Genomic DNA, 20,955 nt, shown 5'->3' with positions numbered 1-20,955 from the left:
TTTCTGTTGTGACTGTCACCACTGGACGAACAACTCCTCCTTTTGCTGTTGTTGTTACTGGCCTCGAAGCCTGTGTTCCCTGAGGATGTCAAAGCTACCAGCTGCTCCCACGCTCTGCTGCTACACTGCACTGTCGTCCCAGCTATCATATGTAAGTTGCCCATTTAACCAGTGATTGATATCATCAGAGGGCAGGCAGGGCTACGGAGAAAGCTAGGTTGTTAAGGAGCTTGTAGCACAATCTATTGTCCTAGATGTGATCCCCAGCATCCGTGTAAAAACAGAGGTGTCAGAGCTGGAGCGATGGCTCAGTAGTTAAGAGCACTTACCCTTGCAGAGGACCTGGTTTCAGATTCCAGTACCTACATGGCTCACAAACATCTGTACCTCCAGTTCCAAGGGATCTGACATCCTTTCTACATAAGACACCAGGCATGCATGTGGTACACATACATACATGTAAGCACGCACACGTGCACATAAATCTTTAAATAAATAATCCAGTTGCGGGGCTGGGGATTTAGCTCAGTGGTAGAGTGCTTACCTAGGAAGCGCAAGGCCCTGGGTTCGGTCCCCAGCTCCGAAAAAAAGAACCAAAAAAAAAAATAATAATAATAATAATCCAGTTGCATTGGCATACACTTAACCCCAGTGCTCTGGAGGCAGAGACAGATCTAGCCTGACTAGTTGGATATCCAAAGAGCAACACCTAAGATTGACCTCTGACTCTCACAAAAGGCATATGCACACACACACAAAAGTGGGCAAGAAAGCCACTCAAGAGAAGCCTTTTATTGGTCCTAATGTCGCTTTACTAAAGATGAAAGCACAGGAGGTTGTCTTCCCGGCTGCCTGAAAAGGAAGCCAAACTGCATGTTCATATGGCCAGGGAATGAGCGTTTGCACCAACAGTGTGAGGCCATGCAAATAAAAACTCAGTTGTGCCAATCATGTTACCATTCCTGTTCCCCCAGACACAGGAGTCCCTTTCCCAGGCCACTGGAAGTGCTTCCCTCAGAGCTGGGCAACAACAGCTGATTGTAGTACTACCTGACATCGTTATTTACACACACATCAAAACGATTGTTTTTTAAGGTGATTGCCCTAGTTAGTGTTTAACTGCTGTGAACAGACACCATGACCAAAGCAAGTCTTAGAAAGGACAGTATTTGTTTGGGGCTGGCTCATAGGTTTGGAGGTTCAGTCCATTATCAAGGTAGGAGCAGGGCAGCATCTAGGTGGGCATGATGCAGGAGGAGCTGAGAGCTCTACATCTTTATCTGAAGGCTACTAGCAGAATACTGACTTCCAGGCAATGGAAGGTCTTAAAGCCTACACCCACAGCGACACACCTACTCCAAAAGGGCCACTCCTTCTAATCGCGTCACTCCCTGGGCTGAGCACAGACAAACCGTCACAGTGATTTTATGATTTATAAACAAGGCTTGCCACTTGAACAGCACCCCAGAGAGAGGAGGGTCCCTGAATTTCTCACTTAAGAGATTCAGAATTCTGGTACATAAATCTGTCCTAAAACCAAATGGATCAGCAGGTAAAGCCACTTGCAGAGTAATCTTGATGACTAAATTTGATACCCCAAACTTGTGCAAAATACAAAGAGAAAACCAATTCTGAGTTTTCCTCTGACCTCTACATATATGCTGTAGTATATACAATGCCCTTACACACAAACACACACAATACACATCGTACACAGCTAGAATTTTTTATTTTAATTTAAAATATTAGAGGATAGTAACTAGGTTTTGATAGTAAAACTAAATTTTATAGTTTTTCATGATATTGTTGTGGCTCAATATTGCTAGAAGCTTTTATTAATGAAGAGTGTAGACAACAAGAAGTCTCTGGGTGGAATCAAAGTTGAGTACTAAAGTATCACTGAATGTCAAAACCAGGAAGGCTGTAGGTTGTCTACAACTGTTTACCTCAAGCTGTTTGAGACGTGAACTACTTTTAACATGAGCACGAGGCTGCTACTTTTTCCTGGTTTTTCTGTGCTCTCTCTCTTCAGTTTATTCCGTGGAAGTAACAACGGAAGTGAGTCCTCATTCTGGCCCTGTGGACTGTGGGAAGTGAGCAAGGAAGGGCAGATCCCAACCTTCTGTGCTGATTTCTCTTCCTTATGATCAGATATGTTTGTGATAAAGTTTTTAAATCAACTTAAATGTTGGTGATTTGTTTTCTAGGGGGTTGTCTTGTGCTGGGAGTTGGACTTGAAGCCTCGTGTATGCCCGGCAGGCAGTACCACTAAGCAAAGTAACCGCAACCCTGAAACGTAGTCTATACTCTGCACTTCCTTACACACATCATGCTCCCCGTAGAATTGTACCCTGTGGCACAGCGCTTGTGTTCGCAGTAACGGGCGTAAGGATGAGGTGCAACCCCATGCTGCTGTCTGCAGGAATCCTTTGCAGAGGCCTCCACTCAGGGGGGAAGAGGAATTCTTGACTGTGCCACTAAAAAGGGGGTGGGGGGGACGGGGGATTGCAGGGACTCAGTATGAGGCAGAACTGGAGTTGATTACTGCTGAACTGGAGCCTGTGCAGCCACAGGAAGAAAAAGTAAGCAAATGATGAGGAAGACATTTGACATCCACCTTTGCCCTCCACCACCATATACACATGCATGTAAACTGCAAAACCTGTTTTAAAGATCTTACAGATTTAAGCATAGACATGTATAACAGACACTTAGCAAAAAGACAACACAAACCCAAGTGAGCATGGGCTGCTCAAAGGTCTTAGCAACAGCTGCAACCGCTTTTCAGACTATTTCAAGCCTTCTGAAATTACTTTTCAGTAAATGAGAGCACAGTGGTTGTAAAGTGCATTGGAGGGTAAGGTACAAGCAAAACCAAGGTTGCGTAAGAATGTAGGTCAGGTCTTCCACCATAAACTTGGAAGTCCTGGGAGAAAAAAAGGTTATAGCTTATAAAGGGGAAAGGCCAGTACTCATATATAGACAGGCTTTAAGCATGGTTCACTGTCATTTTATGAAAATTTAAAATTTTTCTAATTAATATCATGAAGGCAATTATTACAGCAAATTTTGCTAACTTTGCTGAATTCTTGGCTTTCAGTGGGCATGAGACGTCTACTGGACTCCTAAAGGCTTCTTTGCTTTCCTAAGTCACTTTAGTTTTTTCTATCTATTCTGCTCTACTTTGTTACATTTCTGAGATTTGCAAAGATATATATATAAATAAAATAAGTGTATTCACATATGTTGAAAACCTGGAGGTATTTAGAGCTCCCTTTTAGATTCTTAGTCTTGTTAATAAAAGAGTGCCAAGGCTTTTTTAAAGGACAATCTTATTAATTTGCAGTAAAAAACAAACACGGTATCCAAGGGGATGGAGAACCGGAAGAGACAAAAGTTACACCTTTAGGCATAAAGGGTCCAATAACACTGCCTTGTTCAGAAATGGAGGTCTACCAGCAGTTCCGGGAGGGGACAGGCATTCAGAGAATGAGAAAGCCCAGTATCAACAAAAATCTAGCTTAGGCTTTTGGCCATCCACTAAAGAAAAACAAACAAAGGCAGGTGTTAGACTTTTCTGAATTACAACACAGAAAACCAAGCAAGCTTACTACTGCCACACAGCATAAGGAGGCTCCTTCAAGGACCGCCATCTTGGGATGTGTAAGTGCTGCTTCTTTTCTTATTAATGGAATAATCATTCCTCCCACCTCTTCAACATGTCTCCAAGTGAATCAGATTTCCTGGGTAGCGGACTCCTGGCCAGCTTAAGGGAGGAGACAATAGTATCTTTGGAGCAGATCAAGATGTCAGGTCTCCACATAGAGCAGGACTATTCCAGGAATTGGCCAGAAAACCTAAGGAGGGCCAGTTGTTAGGTTTTTCTTTCTAGTGTCACCATGGAAACCGGAGGTAGAATGCAAAGTTAACCCTGAGGAAGTCCACCCTCAATGGTTTGGTTTCTAGGGCCTATCTAGTTATCTAACAGAATATGGTTAGATAAACGAGTATACCCATGCAGTTCCCAAACAGCTAGCTCCCTGAAGCTGCCTGGTCCTACCGATGGACAAGGAAAACAGCACGCAAAACACATTCTGTCTCAAGAACAAAATGCTCCACAAACCCCAAGGCCTGGGCCTTAGCTTAAATTTAGGTTAATTCAGGGCAGGGAGGCAAGTTGCCACCATAGAGCACCTGGCCGGATCTGACCCCAGCCAAACAACTGGCTTCCATCATCTGGGATCAGCCGCACCCTTCGCGGGTACCGAGCCCGCGTGAAGGAGCCTCAGTCACCTCACGCCGCGCACCAGGAAACAACGGCCGTGGAAAGCGCGGTCGCGCCAGTGTGACCTCAGCCGGGCTTGGCGCGCTCCCAGCGGCGTGTGACGTGCGCGCGCAGGCGGGCGGCGGGGCACGCGGAGCGATCGGCGGCGGGTAAGCCTGACTAGCGGAGGGCGGCTCCGCTGATGAACGTGTTTGGAGGCTCCGGCCGCGGCGTCGGACCGCCCGGGGCCGCCATGGGGCCGGGGGAGAGCCTGCGGGGCCGTCCGGCACACAGCCTCGTCACCCGGGGTTAGATGGACTTCCTCCGGGGCCCGCGCCGCGTGTCTGTCCGTTCACCCATGTTTTTCTGAAATTGAAATCTTTCTCTGTATAGGTGTGAAGAAAACAAACCATGACAATCCAATGGGCGGCGGTTGCCAGCTTTCTTTATGCCGAAATAGGACTCATTTTAATCTTCTGTTTGCCCTTTATTTCTCCTCAGAGGTAGGAAACCTTCAGATCCTTAACGTTACCAAATGTTTGATAAACTTCTTCAGGCTGAGGCATGTGATGCTTTTCATAAAGTTAGAAAGTTTTGAGAGGGCCTGTTGGGTGGCTCAATAGAGCCGTGGCAGCCAAGGGAGAGAATTTCAGTTCGATACCCGGAAACCACAAAGTTGTTTTCTAACCTGCACACACTTCCACCCCGGGTCTCACAGAAACATACATGCGCGCACATAAATACACGATACATACATATAGTAAATGGATAATTAAATAAAAGTTTGAGAGCCAATTATATAAAAGGTAGTCATTTAAAAATGAAAATCAAATTTGCTATCTGGTAACTATTAAAAAGCTTGATTATGTGTACAAACAGATTTTTTTCACCTCCTTTTTTAAAATAACTCAGTCTTTTTGGTCTTGAGTACAGGTACAATAAAGCCGTGGCTGTGCCTTGGACATCTGTCTTCATGGTGTACCTTTCTCTCTCTCTCTCTCTCTCTCTCTCTCTCTCTCTCTCTCTCTCTCTCTCTCTCCCTCCCTCCCTCCCTCCCTCCCTTCTTCCTTCCCTCCCTCCCTCTCCCCTTCCTACCTTTCCCTCCCCCTTACCCTCCTCCACAAATTGCCCTGAATTTGAGCAGAGAAAAACGTGTGGATGCACAAATGTTAACTTGGGACAATAGAATTGACGGCCTCGGGGTCCAAGCCGTCTTTCAAAACCTTAAAACTCCTCATCTGCTTGGATTTCAGCTCTTCTCTATCCTTGTCTCCATACCAGCGCCTTCTCCTTCCTGACAAGAAGTAGTAAATCATACTGTAGGAAGGGGTGTACCAAGTTATTTCCACCAACCCATGGGTTCTATAGATCACATGCTTAAGGCCAGAAAGGTTATGTTTCATAACCTAAGTCACCTAACTGGTCTGTGTCAGACTCCAGATAAGATCCTGAACTTGCAATCAGACAATGCTGTCCCTGTTCTTTCTACCTCAGATTTCAAAAGCAGACATGTTTTGCCTTTGGTATCTTGTGAGAGAGTCTTACATATTCAAAAAGTCATTTTTCATGCACAACAGATTTTTAAATAAGGCTTAGAGACTTAGAGGGGAAAAAAGTCATCAGAAGAATTTATAGACCAGTCTTTTTCTTCTTGCTGTTTACAGTTTTGTACCCACCCTGATCTAGTAGCTATGGAAGTGTGGATAGGAACATATGATATATGAGTATTCTCATGTAAGAACATGTGGTACCTATGCACAGGAATCACCTGTGCCCCTCCATGTGTTTATCCACAGTGTGTATGCTCTCTTCAGAGTCTTCCTTTAGTCTATCTGGTCTTTTCTCCTGTAGTGAAGTGGTTGGAGGTACATAATGCTCAGAATAACAGTTTTCATTTGACTTTGTGTCATTATATGACCTTGAGAAATTACATACCTTCTCTGGTCAGTTTTCCAGTTTTCCTGGTAATAGTAGTGTGGACTTCATATGGTGTTGTGGTAATTAGATGAGGTAGTGCACCACCAATAATATATCAACTCAATACATATTAGCTATTATTGTCTCTTAAATTCAGTCTACTGCAAACTCCCAAGAGGGCCTTTTTAGAAACTTGTTAGATTCCCTCTTTTGTTGACTCTTGAAGACATAAACAAATTTGCATTTGGACCTACATCAAGCTATTGCCGCTTACATTCTTTTTTTAAAAAAATGTTTATAATGTTAAATTTAAATAGAGCCTATAAAATTGCTTTGGATTTGGTCATCAAGGCAAAGAACCGATTCACCTGCGTCTGGCTTCTCCCCTTCAACTTGAAGTTATTGTCGATAGTTCCTTTCAACTTGTATTAATAATTTGCCCTATCTTAAGGTAAAAATTTTCAGTTGTGTTTGTGAAGTATGTTCACATGTGAATTACCTTGACACCTCCCTTTGACCCAATGTATTACGAATTTAAATACTTCGGTTGACTGTTTGACAGCTTTCCAGTTAGAGGATGGAGGGATTAGCCACTCGTAACTTGTATCATTTCTTGTGTCTGTGGCTTTGCTTATGCTGCTCCGTCTGTCTAGACTGTTTGCTCATCTCATTTCCTCCGTTCTGACCTTGACCTAGGTAATGGATAAATTATATGAGTATTTACACACATGAATGTTTATCAAGATATATACGGAGTTTGGTTTTTTCACTTTGCATACATGCCATATCTCAGTCATTTTAGATTCGTTTTTGCTTAAAGAACAAAATTATTTTAGTGAGTGTAAATGATAGAAGCACACCATATAAAAATATACTTGCAGAAGCCAAAATGTTGATGCATGCTTATACCTGCAGCACTTAGCAGGCTAAAGCAAGAGGACTGCAACTTCAAAGCCAGCTTTGACAAGTTCCGTGCCAGCAGAGGCTACACAGCAAGACACTGTGTCTAATAAATAATTAGAGAATTAGGTGTTCCTAAGTGTTAGATCAAAAGACTTCCATTATTTCTGAGACAGTTCTCTAACTGGGAAAAAAGAAGTAGCTTTCATCCAAAATGTGACAGATTGAGAATTTCCTTTTGGGCTGGTGAGATAGTTCAGTTGGTAAAATGCTTGCTGTAGAAGATGGAGAACCTTAGTTTGATTCCTACAGTCTGTGGGGGAAAGCTAGGTGTGCTGCAGAGGTTTATAATCCCAGTGCGGGGGAGGCAAAAACACACAGATACTTAGAGCTCACTAGTCAGTCAGCCTGCCTCATCGATGAGTCCCGAGTCTCTAAGCAAGGTAGAAAGGCTGGACTCCTGAGGAACAACATCTCAGGTTGACTCTTTACACTGTGGAGTCTACAGGCATGAGTGCATGTGCGCAAACCAATGCCTCACTTCTTTTTAAGGTTCTGCTCATCATGAAAGATAACTTTTTAAAGTTATTTTCAGTCAGGCAGTGGTAACGCACACCTTTAATCCTGCCACTCAGAATGCAGAGACAGGCCTAACTCTGAGTTCAAGACCACCCTGGTCTAGAGTTCCAGAATGGCCAGGGCTACACAGAGAAACCCGGTCTGGAAAAACCAAAGCCAAAGCCAAAAATAAAGTTATTTTCACTTTAGAATATTTAAACCATCAAGTATCATAGTATTTACAAATAATAAAAATAATTAAATAATTATTTTTTCTATTTATTATTCATAATAATATTTTCTATTCATGAATTATTCTGTCATGAAAGAGGATGAAAAACTTTTAAAATTAAATCTTTATTTTTGCCACGCTATTATCAAAATATTATTTCAGTATTTTAAAGACATTGCAGACCTGTTCTTGGTTTGTCTGCTGTTTGGTTGTTTGCTCATCTAATCTAATTGTAATGCTTTACAGATGGCACAAGATTTTTTCCTTTAGTGTCTGGACCAAGATCGCCAGCTTCTGGAACAAAGCCTTTCTTACCATTATAATTCTATTGGTCGTTCTGTTTCTAGGTAAGTGCCAGCTACTCCTCCTTTGGATCCATGTCTTTGCAATAAATCATCTAGGCTTTCATTGGTTAGGTTGATGTCATTGATATATTGAAAGACTTTTATATATTGACATTAGGTAATTATAGCTCTTTTGATACATATTTATACTATTTTATATACACAAATTTTAGGTGCAGTGATTCTTAATCTCTTTTAGGCTACTTTAAAGTTTAAATGCAATAACAAGTGGCCTTCTTTCAAGTTGCAAGAGGATGGACAGTTATAGTCTTTGTTATATGTTGTCCTGGCACCCAGGGGCTTGGCTTGTATGCAGCAAACGAATGGAATAATAGACTTTTAAGAGAGTCTTAGACAGTGTGAGTCTTCATTGACACCTGATTAAAAGCAACAGCTATAGTGGCTACTGCCAATTTTTTAATATTAAGTGACTATTATGTAATATTGGTAAATTTTCGCTTTACTTGTGATAGTTGTATAGGATCTTTATGGGTCAGAAGTCTATATTTGTAGATAACAGTTTTATTGAAATGTCACCATTCTCCCTTTTGCATATGGTCTGTCTTAGGATTTCATTGCTATGAAGAGACTATGACCAAGGCAACTCTTATAAAGAAAAAACATTGAACTGGGGATAGCTAACAGTTTCAGATGTTTAGTCTATTATCATCATGGTAGAAAGCGTTATAGCATGCAGGCAAGCATGGTGCTGGAGAAGGAGCCAAGAGTTTAACATCTTGATCTGAAATCAGCAGAAGGAAACTTGTGTGCCATACATACTAAGTGTAGCTTGAACATTGGAGACCTTAAAGCCCACACCCACACCTCCTCCCACAAGGCCATGTCTCCTAATAGTGCCACTCCCTATGGGCCAAGCATTCAGACACATGAGTTTCTGGGTACCATGCCTATTCAAACACTACATGGTCTATGCCTCTTTCCATGGACAACCCCACAGGTCAATATTGCAGCTGTCCAGCCCTAAAAACATCCATTGTTTATCCTTTTGCCTAAAGCATTTGTGGTCTATCCCTTGGATTAAAAAGAAGAAAGTTACTAATAGTTTTTACATAGGAATATGTCTGAGAAGATGCATGCTGAAATACTTAGGGGAAAATATGAATGAGACTTTGGGTTTAAAAACAAAGCAAATAATGACATTCAAAATTTGAATTCACATGGTAGGATTATAGAAGCGTACTGGAAAGATTGAGCAGTCCTAACAAAAAATTCTAAATTTAAAAATTTGAGTCTAAAGAATTGAAAACATTTTTGCATGAGCATGCTGGCACAGGTGGAAAATTCTACCCCTCACTTTGTGTGATAGATTAGAGTCCAAATCCAAGAACAGTAAAGACATTGTCTGAAATTAACTTCAGGCTTATACCTATAAAGTATGTATAAAGTGTAAGTGGATGTCGTTTACAGTTGAGTAATATTCAAAATTCTTAACAGCAGCAAAAACAGCAAGTCTGATAATGAGCATTTTACAGGAAATATGCAGCCTGAATGAGTTTTTCAGCAGGTTATAAATATCCATGGTAATGATACTTCATACGTTAAAAGTAGAGCTAGTAGGTTTCCAAAACAGAAATCCCACAAGCCTTCATAATCACCATGTTCTTTTAGACATGACTGGGACCAGCAAGATTAAGTGACTTGTCTTAAGATTACCTACCCACTTCTTGCAAGTGTCACTTAGCTTTTAATACACATTGCAAAATGTTTTTCCTAGGAACTTCCTTCTAATGCTCAAGTGGTGGGTTAAGTGGGTTTACTGGTACCAACTTGGAACCGTCACCACTGTGTTTAATGTTGTTTTATACAAAGATGTGTTTACGTTCTAAACACTAACCTTTGAAGTAGAGTTGGTCCTCCTTATAAAAGTGAGAGCATTCACTGTGAAGGAGTATAGAATTGTTAAAACTGGAAGGGAAGCGAGATGTGGTGGCACTCAGGAGGCAAAAACAAAAGTAGTAGATAGATCTGTGAGTTCAAGGACATCTAGAGCTCTATAATGAGGCCCTGTCTCAACAACATCAACAACAACAACACAAGAAGGAAATTGTGTCAAGTTTTGATGGATTTGTATTTTACTTGAAAATGTCAATATTGGACATGATGTGTTATTGTTAGTACTGTACACTAAATCTCCATCCATATATCAACACAATAAAGTAGTAAAGCAGTAGAGAAAACTGATCATTACTGAGCCACCAACTACCTGAATGACTTTGGAATGGCATTGTGTGTCTCTTAGTTTGACATGTGTCTGTGAAATAAAAGAATGAGAAATAATCACAAGTCTTTAAGAGGTATCAAAGTGTCTACCGAAAGCGATCACTCACCTGTGTAAGAAAAGAGAGCCATAGGAGAGTCTTTTCGCTACAGTTCTCAGAAACCAGCTTGCCCGCACTTGAGCAACAAAGGAGAATTTAAAAAGCGGAGGGAGGGAGGGAGGGAGGGAGGGAGGGAGGGAGGGAGGGAGGGAGGGAGGGAGGGAGGGAAGAGAAGAAGCAGAAGCAGCAGCAGAAGGGGGGGGGAAGAAGGGAGGGGGAGAGAGAGAGAGAGAGAGAGAGAGAGAGAGAGGAAAAATTTTATAATAAAATAGGAGTTGTTTCAGTGGGGTGCAGGCAAAGGAGGAAGCCAGATTCCGAGGGAGGTCTAGTACTAGTAATTGAACTACCCTTTCCATGTCTGTGTACTTTATTCTTACCTCTATGGACTCTGGGAACTCCATCTCCTAGGCAGAAAATGTTACCACACAATTACCAGATAATCATGTGCAAAAACTAATTATCCAGCTGAGGGGTGGAGGGTGGAGGCAATATGCCTTTAATCCCAGCACTTGGAAGATAAAAGCAGCCGGATCTCTGTGAGTTCAAGGCCAGCTTGACCTACATAGTGAGTTCCAGGACAGCCAGAGCTACATGGTGAGACCCTATCTGAAAAATCAACAAACAACACAAACTTATCTTTATTTGTGTTGTAACACACAACAAATTTGCTAGTGTGCCTAATGGTGTTGGAAATAAAGATTTTTCAGTCAAAAAAATGGCATACAAGTGTGAGGTGATAAAATGGAACCTTATTGTTTTGCAGTGATGTGTTGGGGGTTAATTTGGAGTGATAGAAATGTGGCACTATTCAGAGAGTGCCTGTGAACTCTTGTGAAGTAAGTGCAGCATGTCTGAGTCTCAGGTAACTAGTCTGCACAATAGAAACTTCAGTGCAACGAAATAGTTCTGAAGTCTTAGTTATGTAAAGTGATAGTGAGTGCAATAGGATGAGGCAGGGTTGTGTCTGTTCCTGAGACAAGTTGAGCTTTAGTTGTGCATAGAAGTGGAAAGAATAAGAGATATTTCACAGTAGATCATGACTTGAGCTGATAAGCCCCAGAGGAATGGTTTAAAGTGATTCATAAGTTACCACTACTATCCACTTACACACTTTAATCTTTGCGCACAATACCCCATCGGGTACTAAAGAGGGATGGACAAAAAGACGGGCATAGCTAAAGTCCACTATCTCAAAGTCTGGTAGTTTATTCTACAACTCCTTCTTGTTTAAAAAAAAAATGTTTTCTTAAAAACCAAAAGTAGTGTTCTCTGTCTTGTAACAGATGCCGTGAGAGAAGTAAAGAAGTATTCCTCCATAAATGTCGTTGAGAAGAACTCAGCCAGCAGACCTGCTGCCTATGAGCAGGCACAGATGAGGCTCTTCAGGTCTCAAAGAAATCTTTATATTTCTGGATTCTCGTTATTTTTTTGGCTGTAAGTAAAAAAAAAAATGTGCACACACAGTTTTAACACTCATAGAATTCTCTTTTTTGCTTTTTTCCACTTACACTAAGATCTTTTCATTGATATCTTCATAAAAGAGTGTAAATGATATACTCAAGTAACAGATCTTAGTTATGCTAAAGAAAGCTTGGAATGGAAGACTTGGCCTGTAAAAGGAAGAGCCCAGGAAATGGTTGTCCAGTGGCAAATGTTCAGCCCTGAAAACATATATCCAGGTAGCATTATACGGACTGTGTGTGTGTGTGTGTGTGTGCGTGTGTGTGTGTGTGTGTGTGTGTGTGTGTGTGTGTGTGTAGATGCAATAACAATTAGTAAAATGGGGGGGAGGAAGGAGGCATGACTTTGAAGGAGAATTAGCAAAGATATATGGGAGGGTTAGGAAGGAGGAAAGGGAGGGAAAGGGGACATGTAATTAAATTACAATCTCAAAAACAAGGGGGAAGTTACAGTTTGTAGATCTACTGGCTGCAGGTGGCCTTGAGTGATCTAGTTGCTGACTACTGTTCTCCAATATGAACAGTACATTTCATTCCCACTCTCCTGCCCTATTCATTCTTTTAAAAAATAATTGTTGATTGTGAAATATCTCTGTCCTTCCCGTTTGTGCCATCATACATGCTATTCCAGAACACTCTTCCCTCCATCCAACCTTTGTTTTTGTGGTGTTTGAGGAACAGTTATTGTTTGGGTGAGGAAACAGGTCACACAGAGACAATGACAAGCTGTCCCCCCCACATACATACACACACAAGCAAGGTGGTAGGGAAGGACCTGGGAAGCTGAAGCCCCGTTTGTTTTATTTTTGAGACAAGGTCTCACTATGTAACCCTGGATGACTCGGAACCTGCTATGCAAACCAGGCTGACCTTGAACTCGCAGATATCTGAGACCTCTGCTTCTCAAGTGCTGGGTTTAAAGGCTAAGCTGACCATACCTGGCCTTCTCTTTTTTATTTAACTTTTACTTGTCTTTTAGCTCTTACTTATCTTTTAGCTCTTTCTCAAAGAAGCCCTGTGGCCATCAGTTCTTACAAAGTATGCAAGTCTTCTGTTAAGTCTAGATGTCAACTTGTAGTGTTATTTACAATTGCAATTAAATACTGTTTATATCTCCAACTAGAAGCCAGGCATGGTGCCACATGCCTTTAATCCCAGCACTTGGAATTAAAGCAGAGGCAGGTAGATCTCTGTGAGTTTGAGGCCAGTTTGGTCTACATAGTGAGTTCCTGGACAGCCAGAGCTATATAGTCAGACCCTGTCTTGAAAACAACAAAATAAATAAATAAACACATAAAAATAAAAAATATTTCCAACTAGAACTTAAACTTGAAGATAAGAACTAAGTTCATTTTCAGCTGTGGCCCTAACACCTAATATAGTTCCTTAGAAAATAGCTGTTGTAAGAATAATTGACAGTGGGGATTACATGTAAACCTGTCAATGTTCAGTGTTTTGGACTTGCGCCCCCTTAGAAAATGCTCTTTAAACTGCATAGATAGATAGATAGATAGATAGATAGATAGATAGATAGATAGATAGATAGAGATATAGATATATATAGAGTCTTGGTGGCCTTGCGTTGCATTTGTCCAGTCTAGGGAGTGAGTTCCAGGACAGCCAGGGATATGCACAGAAACACTGTTTCAAAAACCCACATTAATTAACTAAAGTTTCATTTGACTACTTAAGGCTAATGGTTTATAAAGTGAAAACAACACTATGCAAGAAGCTGTGAAATGCCACTATATCTGCATGTTCCTAGCTGCCCCCACCCTTGAAACCCTCCCCCTGCAAAAACAAAATGTGTCACAGCATGTCACATAGTATACACTTTTGTTCACACACCTTTTACAAGCAAATGTTCCTCAAAAAAGAGTGGTCTGGCTGGAGCCTCTGACTTCTGCTACACTAGTTATATGGGTCCTCACAGGATCTTTTCTTGGGTATCTTCTTGTTACCCTGTATCATGGAGATCCTGCAGCTTTGGATCTCCAGGACTGGTCCCTTCACACACTCCAGCAGATCATAATGGGGTGGATGTTAGAGTAAATCAACTCAAAGCCCTCGTATTAGGGCCTAGGAGGTAATGAGTTGGTCAGCCAGCCAGCTGTCCTGCACCTGCACCTGCAGTGTGAGCTCTGCAGCATGCCTCAGCTAGATTCCCTAATGCTGCAGCGGAGCCGGGGGCAGCTCTCCAGCTGTCTTCCAATGCTTATCTTCTAACAGAGGATGCAAAGGAGTGGAGCCCAGCTTGTTCTAACTGACAGACTTAGATAGCAAGAAGGAAATGTCTCATTTAAATGTCGCCTCCACCACCATTTCTTTAGACCTAACAGGAATTATTTGACAATGGCTATTTGTGTTGAAGTCAGAGTTCCCGATGATTAATCTAGTTATGCATTATTCTGAACTTCACTTGTTTCTTTTTCCTCAGAGTGTTGAGACGTCTGGTTACGCTTATTACTCAGCTGGCAAAAGAAATAACAAACAAAGGAGTGCTTAAAATTCAAGCAGAAAATACCAATAAGGCTGCCAAGAAATTCATGGAAGAGAATGAAAGACTAAAATTGGTATTTAATTTTCTTTATAAAAAATTGTGTAAATGCTGCTAACGTTCACAAGGAGAAATGTATTATGTTTTAGCATCAAAAAAATAGCATTTTCATAATTTGTTCAGAGAAAGTATCCGAAACCATCGCGTTGATCTAAGGAATGATTGCTTTTGTTGTTGTTTGTTGTTGTGTTTTGGAGAAACCCCCTCTAGATGAGGCTGGCTTAGAACTCAGAGTTTCCCATCTGCCTCCTGAGTGCTACGTTAAAAATGTGTGCCACCACTGCACCGCTGATTACTATTCTTTAGGGATGCTTGATTCCACACTTTCCCTCAATACAAATTAACACCAGTGGTCCTGTTTCTATGAACTGTGGGAGCATGCGTAAAATTATTTTAATTTTTTTTTTTTACTAATTCACTTCACATCCTGCTCACTGCCCCAGTCATGGTCACCCTCCCCTACAATCCTTCCCCTCTCCTTTTCTCCTCTAAGTGGGTGTAGGCCTCCCTGGGTATCCCATCCCACCCTGGTACTTGAAGTCTCTGTGAGGCTAGGCACTTCCTCTCCTACTAAGGCCTGACAAGGCAGCCCAGCTACAACATATCCCGTGTACAAAGAGCTTTTGGGATAGCCCCTGCACCAGTTGTTCAGGACCCACATGAAGACTACATTACACATCTGCTACATATGAGCAGAGGGGCCTAGGTCCAGCCCATGTGTGTTCTTTGGCTAGTGGTTCAGACTCCAAGAGCCCCAAGGATGAAGTTAGCTGACTCTGTTGGTCTTCCTGTAGAGTTTCTGTCCCTTTTGGGCCAGCAATCCTTCCTCCTATTCTTCCCTAAGAGTCTTCAGGCTCCATCCACTGTTTGGTTGTGGGTGTCTGCATCTGTCTGAGTCAGCTGTGAAGGCTCTCAGAGGACAACAGGAGCATGCATATTTTAATAGGGTTTTTTCTAGTTGAATTTCTTCTTAAACAATTTCATACATGTATATAATCCATTCTGTTTTTTACCTCTGCTCACTCTTGTCCCTTCCACCCACCCAGTCCTCTGTCCCCCTGCAAGACCCTTTCCACCTTCATCCATTGTTGGTCTGTGATGGCACTGAGTGTAACTGAAGCCTTCTGTGACCATGGATTTGGTCTCCATTGTAGTTTAGTGGGTTCACCACTGGGTACACAGCTCCCAATTACTCCCCTCCTCCAAAATCTCTCAGAGTAGTTCAGCAGGAAGGGTGAGGGCCCTATGTCCATCTACGACTGAATGTTGACAAGGGCCAATCTTGTGCAAGTAACCACAGCTAATGTGAGTTGAAGATTACAGTGACCATGTCATACCCAGAATATAGCATCTCATAGCCATTCTTGGATTACAAATTTGAAGTCCTCTATTACCATTAATTTTACTTCATAACCTAAATTAAATCTTTATAATTTTCTGTGTCCATTTCTCTTTCAGTTAAAGAATGATTTGTTTTATGGGAAGTAAAGAGAAATTATTGAGATTACGTGATTTTAAAGTCTTGTTTACAATTCTTAATGTTGCTTATATCTTCTGATATCCAGGGAATGTATGTGTCTTTCAAATAATGAGGTTTGCCCTATTGGCAAGATAAACAAAAAAGAAAGAAAAAGAAAACACAAAATTATTAATGATCTTATAGATTCAGCATTTCAGTTCATAATAATTCCATGAGGTTTTCTTAGAAAAAAAAGCCATTGGAACTATTAACAAGTGAAACACATTTTCCTAAGAAAGTATTTTTATAATCATGCATTGAGATCATTTCTCTATTACAAACTAAAGATAGTCTTCATGTTAAGCTAACGCCCTGTTCAGCAGTAGACACTGAGAACCCTGAGCTCAGCCTTAAAGCCCAGCCTTTTAAAAGAGACCTGCGTGCGAGCACCACCTGCCCTCAGTTGGAAGCCAGGCAGCTATCATGTGGCCAATAGACAGAGCTCTGTGAGCTCATAAATCTCACCACCTCCCATCCAGAGCTTCTATTTTACTTTTTATGACACTTGTTTCACTTAGATGGTAACAAAATGGAAGGAAAGACCTCCTTTCATAGACACAGAATTTTTAAAAATATCTTTATGACCAGGTTGTTACCAGCATCTTTTATGGAAGTAGCATGTTAAAAACAGTTTACATTTTACTTTGTCTTGTTCTTTTTAAAAAATTATTATGGTGTATGCAGGATACAGAGAGGGTGTGCATGCCACAGTCTATGTGTAGAGATCAGAGGGCAACTTTTAGGACTTAGCTCTTTTATTCTAAATTTACATGAGTTTTAGGGGTTGAACTCAGTCGCTAGGCTCACATAGCAAGTGCTTTTACCCACTGAGCATCTCACCAAAGTTTATTCTGATTTGAAAAAGCATTGATTGATCCACTGATGTCTTCTGTACTTCCTCTTATAGTAATTTTGTTCTCTAGAAGTCAAGACGTAGGTATGGTTTGTATTAAAAAGCCAATAAGTACTTTTTGCTTTTTTTATGGGGAGATGTATGTTTGTTTCACAGCACAATCAATTTTATTTTGTACTTTAATGTCGTTCACTTAATTTTAGGCCTTTTGATCTATTTCACAGTGTAAAATCATCATCTAGTGTATGGCGACCACATTCAAAAGCCTCAGCTCCGTCCTCACAGGAATGCTTTCATCTGTCTGTCTCTAGTGCTTTGAAATTGTGCCATCCTCTTAGAGTAATGAGTTGTAACCACTGCTGCAGCATGCACTCCCCTTTAGTTCTTTTCCTTCTAAACTTGAACTGTAAGCGGACACTTTTTATAATTTTATAAAATATTTTTCACATGTACATCACAACTAACAGAGTTCAATGAGCCCTGTCCTTCAAAACATCACCTCTTCAGGAGAACTTTAGAACTCTTCCTTCAGAATTATTTTCAAAGCCAGTCACTCATGGTAGGAAATTTATTACCTGCTTGCTGATTCCTGGACCTTCCACAATTTGTCTTTTCATTCCCTTTGATTCCATGCTCTTCTCATTCCCTGATTTCTGAGTAGCTCAGACTCAGTCAGAGGTCCTAGATCCTCAGAAGAGGCACCAGTGGGCTAGGTTACCAGATATGCTACCCTAAAGCTAGTAGACAAGAAAAGGAAGTTTGTAAGCTGGATAAATCCTGTCTATTCTCAGAGTCTAACTAATGTAATGAATAAAAGCCATAGGCAAGAATGTAAAAAATGCTTTTTTTACTTCATGTGGGCTTTGAAATATTGAGAATGATAAAATTCCTATTGCATCTAGGAAGAATATTATCCTGCAGAAAATATTAATCCTGAGATTCAGAAACGTTCACCTGGGTGCTAATTTCAGCACTACCATAATCAGCAGTGTGACCTAGGGCAAGTCACCTCACAGGTTTTGACTTTCAAGGTTCTGTGCCTGTAAATAATAGTTAACTCTGTGCCAATTGTGACTCTAAATGCCTCACAGTAAGATATTAACACTTAATTCTTAACAATCCCATGAGGCTGTATTGTCTGCATTTTATAGCTGAGAAAACAGGGAAGGAACAGGTAATTAAAAAAAAAAAATACAGTAGAGGAAGTTTGAGGCCATGCAGCCTGACTGTAGTGTAGCCCCACATTTACAAACACATATTTTGTCCCCTCAGCTCCTGTGCTGTCCTAGGAAAATGATGCTTATTTGGTGCCCAAGGCCCATTTCTCTTCTAATAATTCAGTTAAAGAAATGAGAATTATGAAAGAAGTTAATGTTTTGTTTGTTTTTCAAGGCAGATTCTCTTTAAGTAGTCCAAACTGTCCTTAAAATCACAATATTCGGCCTGGAGAGATGACTCCCTGGTTAAGAGCACTTGCTGCTCCTCCATAGGACTGTGCGTTCAGTTTCCAGCACCCACATAGTGACTCACAACCATCTGTAACTCTAGTTTAGGGGATCTGATACCCTCTTCTGGCCCCATGAGCACCAGCACACATGGTACACAGACATACATGCAGACAAACACTCATACACATAAAAACAAATACATCGAGAGAGAGAGAGAGAGAGAGAGAGAGAGAGAGAGAGCGAGCGAGCACAATCCTCCTGCCTCTTCAGCTATCTCTGACATGCGCATTCATGCCTTGCCATCAGTTAATTTTAACTGAACTGCTTCAGAATGGCAGCATGAAGCTTTACTCCTCTGTGACCTTTACTCTCACCTGCTTCCTGGTGGCCGAGAGGGGGTCAGGCAGGGAAGGCTTGTACTCTTGGAGCTGGGAGCTGTGGAGTTGCAGTCTCCAGACCTCTTGGTCTTTCTCCAGCATGAATTAAGGATAATAAATTGGAGCAGTTTTACAGGTGCAGTAATGAAAGCTTATTTACAAGACTGCCACAAATCCAGCTTTTCCGAGTTGGCAGCATAATTCAAGCAGTCACTGTAAACATTCCTGCAGCTCAGTGGTTCCTTCCCAATTTTGGTAATCACCTCCACTGGGGTAATGGTCCAAAGTAAGCTTTATGTTTTTAAATCTATTCTGACTTTTACAATTGCAACTCTAATTTTCTAGGCTAGAATTGTTTTGAACAAATTGATAGGATTGTGAGAAATTCTCTTTCTGCTTTTTTAGAGGCAACTTTTTTGATTCTAAAAGGTCTGATGGTCTTTGTGTTAGACTATGCGGTCCTCCAATCCCTTCATAGCTACTTAAGGTAGTATGTTGACTGGAGCTCTAATTCCCCCTCTGAGCTGCTTCCTCCCATCCTACTCCAACACAGTGTGCCACACTCTTGTTTTAGCTTTTACTTGCTTGTTTTTCATTTCCCTTAGATGAAAGCTGCCAATCAAAGACTGTAGACCAGCTTTCTCTTCATTTCATCTCTCATAGTATCTTTCATGCTAAACTATTTGCATCTACTCATTGCTCACTAGATTTTGTGAGTTTTGTCTGATAAATTACCAACTAATAATAGAAAATGAATCACTCTGGTATAGAAAATTCTAAATCACCATGTTTTCCTAACCACAGAAGCTATCAGAACTAAGCTGTTGCCACCATTTAGCGTACTGGTCTAGGCTTGTGAATACAAACATTTATTTTCTATTTATGTTGTTGTGTATGTGTTGAGGAGAGGGGTCCTAGTCCATATGCATGTTGTGCATATGAGCATAGAGGTCAGAGGTCAACCTCAGTTTCATTCTTCAGGTACTATTCACTTTGGTTTTTTGAGACAAGATCTCTGATTGGCCTGGAGCTCATGGAGTAAGTTAGGTTGATTGGCCAACAGAGACAGATTCCTCCTGTCTCTATCTACCCAATGTAGGCAAGCTTCACCAAGCCTGTTTCCTTATGTGTGCTTTAAGGATCAAACTCAGTATGAACACTTTACTAACTGATCTATCTCCTAGTTCTCTTACATTTAAAATGTAATTTATCTTTCTTTGTAACTTAGATATTTTACGTTTCTTTTAATCTTTTTCTAATTTATAAAACAGTGATGATTTCTATCTAGGCATGGAAGTTAGGAAATTCTTATTCTATATGTTTTCTGTCAGATCTTTCTGTCTATATGTCTTACTGTTCAGATCTGTAATGTTCTTACCTAGAAAAGACAAGCTACAGACTGTTTCATATCCAGATTATATTTTGAAATATAAAGGTCATTTTAAATTATCAACTACATTAAAAATTTAATTTGGTATTGTTTAATGAAAACCAGAACTTCCCTCCCCTGAGATCACCCTGCCATTTTCCGTTTACCCATCTTCATCCTGGTAACATTATACCCTTACATACTTCCATGTGTAAAAAATAATTTCCAGTAGACAGGATAATACAATTATAGCATTATTTATACAAAAAAAAACCATAAAAATCATCCTTAACCGAAGAAGGCAATCACATTGAATTTAAAAGCATAATTCTAATTATAGCCCAGTCTTACTTTCATCTCAGAGATATCATCCACAATAAGAGCAAATCTTTTGTTTTGTTTTGTATTGTTTGAGACAGGGGTTCTCTGTGTAGCTCCAGCTGTCCTCGAACTTGCTCTGTAGAACAGGCTGGCCTCAAACTCACAGAGTTTGCATCCCCAAGTACTGGGATTAAAGGCATGGGCCACCACCTCTCAGCTGTAATAAATCATTTGTAAGAATATGTTTCTGTTTATGTGTGTCCTTGTGAAGTGTATGGTTATATGAATGTATGTGCAGTTGCCCACAGAGGTCAGAGGCATTGGATTGTCCTGGAGCTAGATTTATAGGGAGTTGTAAGCTGCCCCACATGGATGCTGGGAATCAAACTCAGGTCCTCTGTAAAAGCATGTGTCCCCTTCATAGCTGAGCTATCTCTCCAGCTTCACGAAATTTTGTGTTTGCTAGCTATCAAGTTTCTATTAGTAAAAGTACTTTG

At 40.9% G+C, this 20,955-nt stretch overlaps 1 protein-coding gene and 1 long non-coding RNA gene across 3 annotated transcripts in view; one reads left to right on the top strand and one right to left on the bottom strand.

The window, feature by feature from the left end:
• Positions 1-1,712: 1,712 nt before the first annotated feature.
• Positions 1,713-4,338, bottom strand: LOC134479362 (uncharacterized). The gene is made up of 2 exons (XR_010052588.1): positions 4,195-4,338; positions 1,713-3,540 (listed from the first exon to the last, which is right to left on the bottom strand). It is a non-coding gene; the product is annotated as an uncharacterized LOC134479362 (long non-coding RNA).
• A 75-nt stretch (positions 4,339-4,413) lies between these two features.
• Bcap29 (B-cell receptor-associated protein 29) overlaps positions 4,414-20,955 on the top strand; it is a 39,998-nt gene continuing 23,456 nt past the window's right edge. The window contains exons 1-5 of one of the 2 annotated variants that reach the window (XM_006239982.4): positions 4,414-4,572; positions 4,658-4,767; positions 8,118-8,218; positions 11,838-11,988; positions 14,452-14,587. In XM_006239982.4, coding sequence (XP_006240044.1) covers positions 4,676-4,767; positions 8,118-8,218; positions 11,838-11,988; positions 14,452-14,587 — 480 coding nt within the window. In that variant the 5' untranslated portion in view covers positions 4,414-4,572; positions 4,658-4,675. The remainder of the gene's footprint in view (positions 4,573-4,657; positions 4,768-8,117; positions 8,219-11,837; positions 11,989-14,451; positions 14,588-20,955) is intronic. The other variant, NM_001006980.1, reaches the window with a different exon arrangement.

Source organism: Rattus norvegicus, chromosome 6 (assembly GCF_036323735.1).
Source record: "Rattus norvegicus strain BN/NHsdMcwi chromosome 6, GRCr8, whole genome shotgun sequence".
Classification (NCBI taxonomy): domain Eukaryota; kingdom Metazoa; phylum Chordata; class Mammalia; order Rodentia; family Muridae; genus Rattus; species Rattus norvegicus.
Note: the sequence above shows the minus strand (reverse complement) of the source record. Positions and strands in the feature narration are given on the sequence as shown.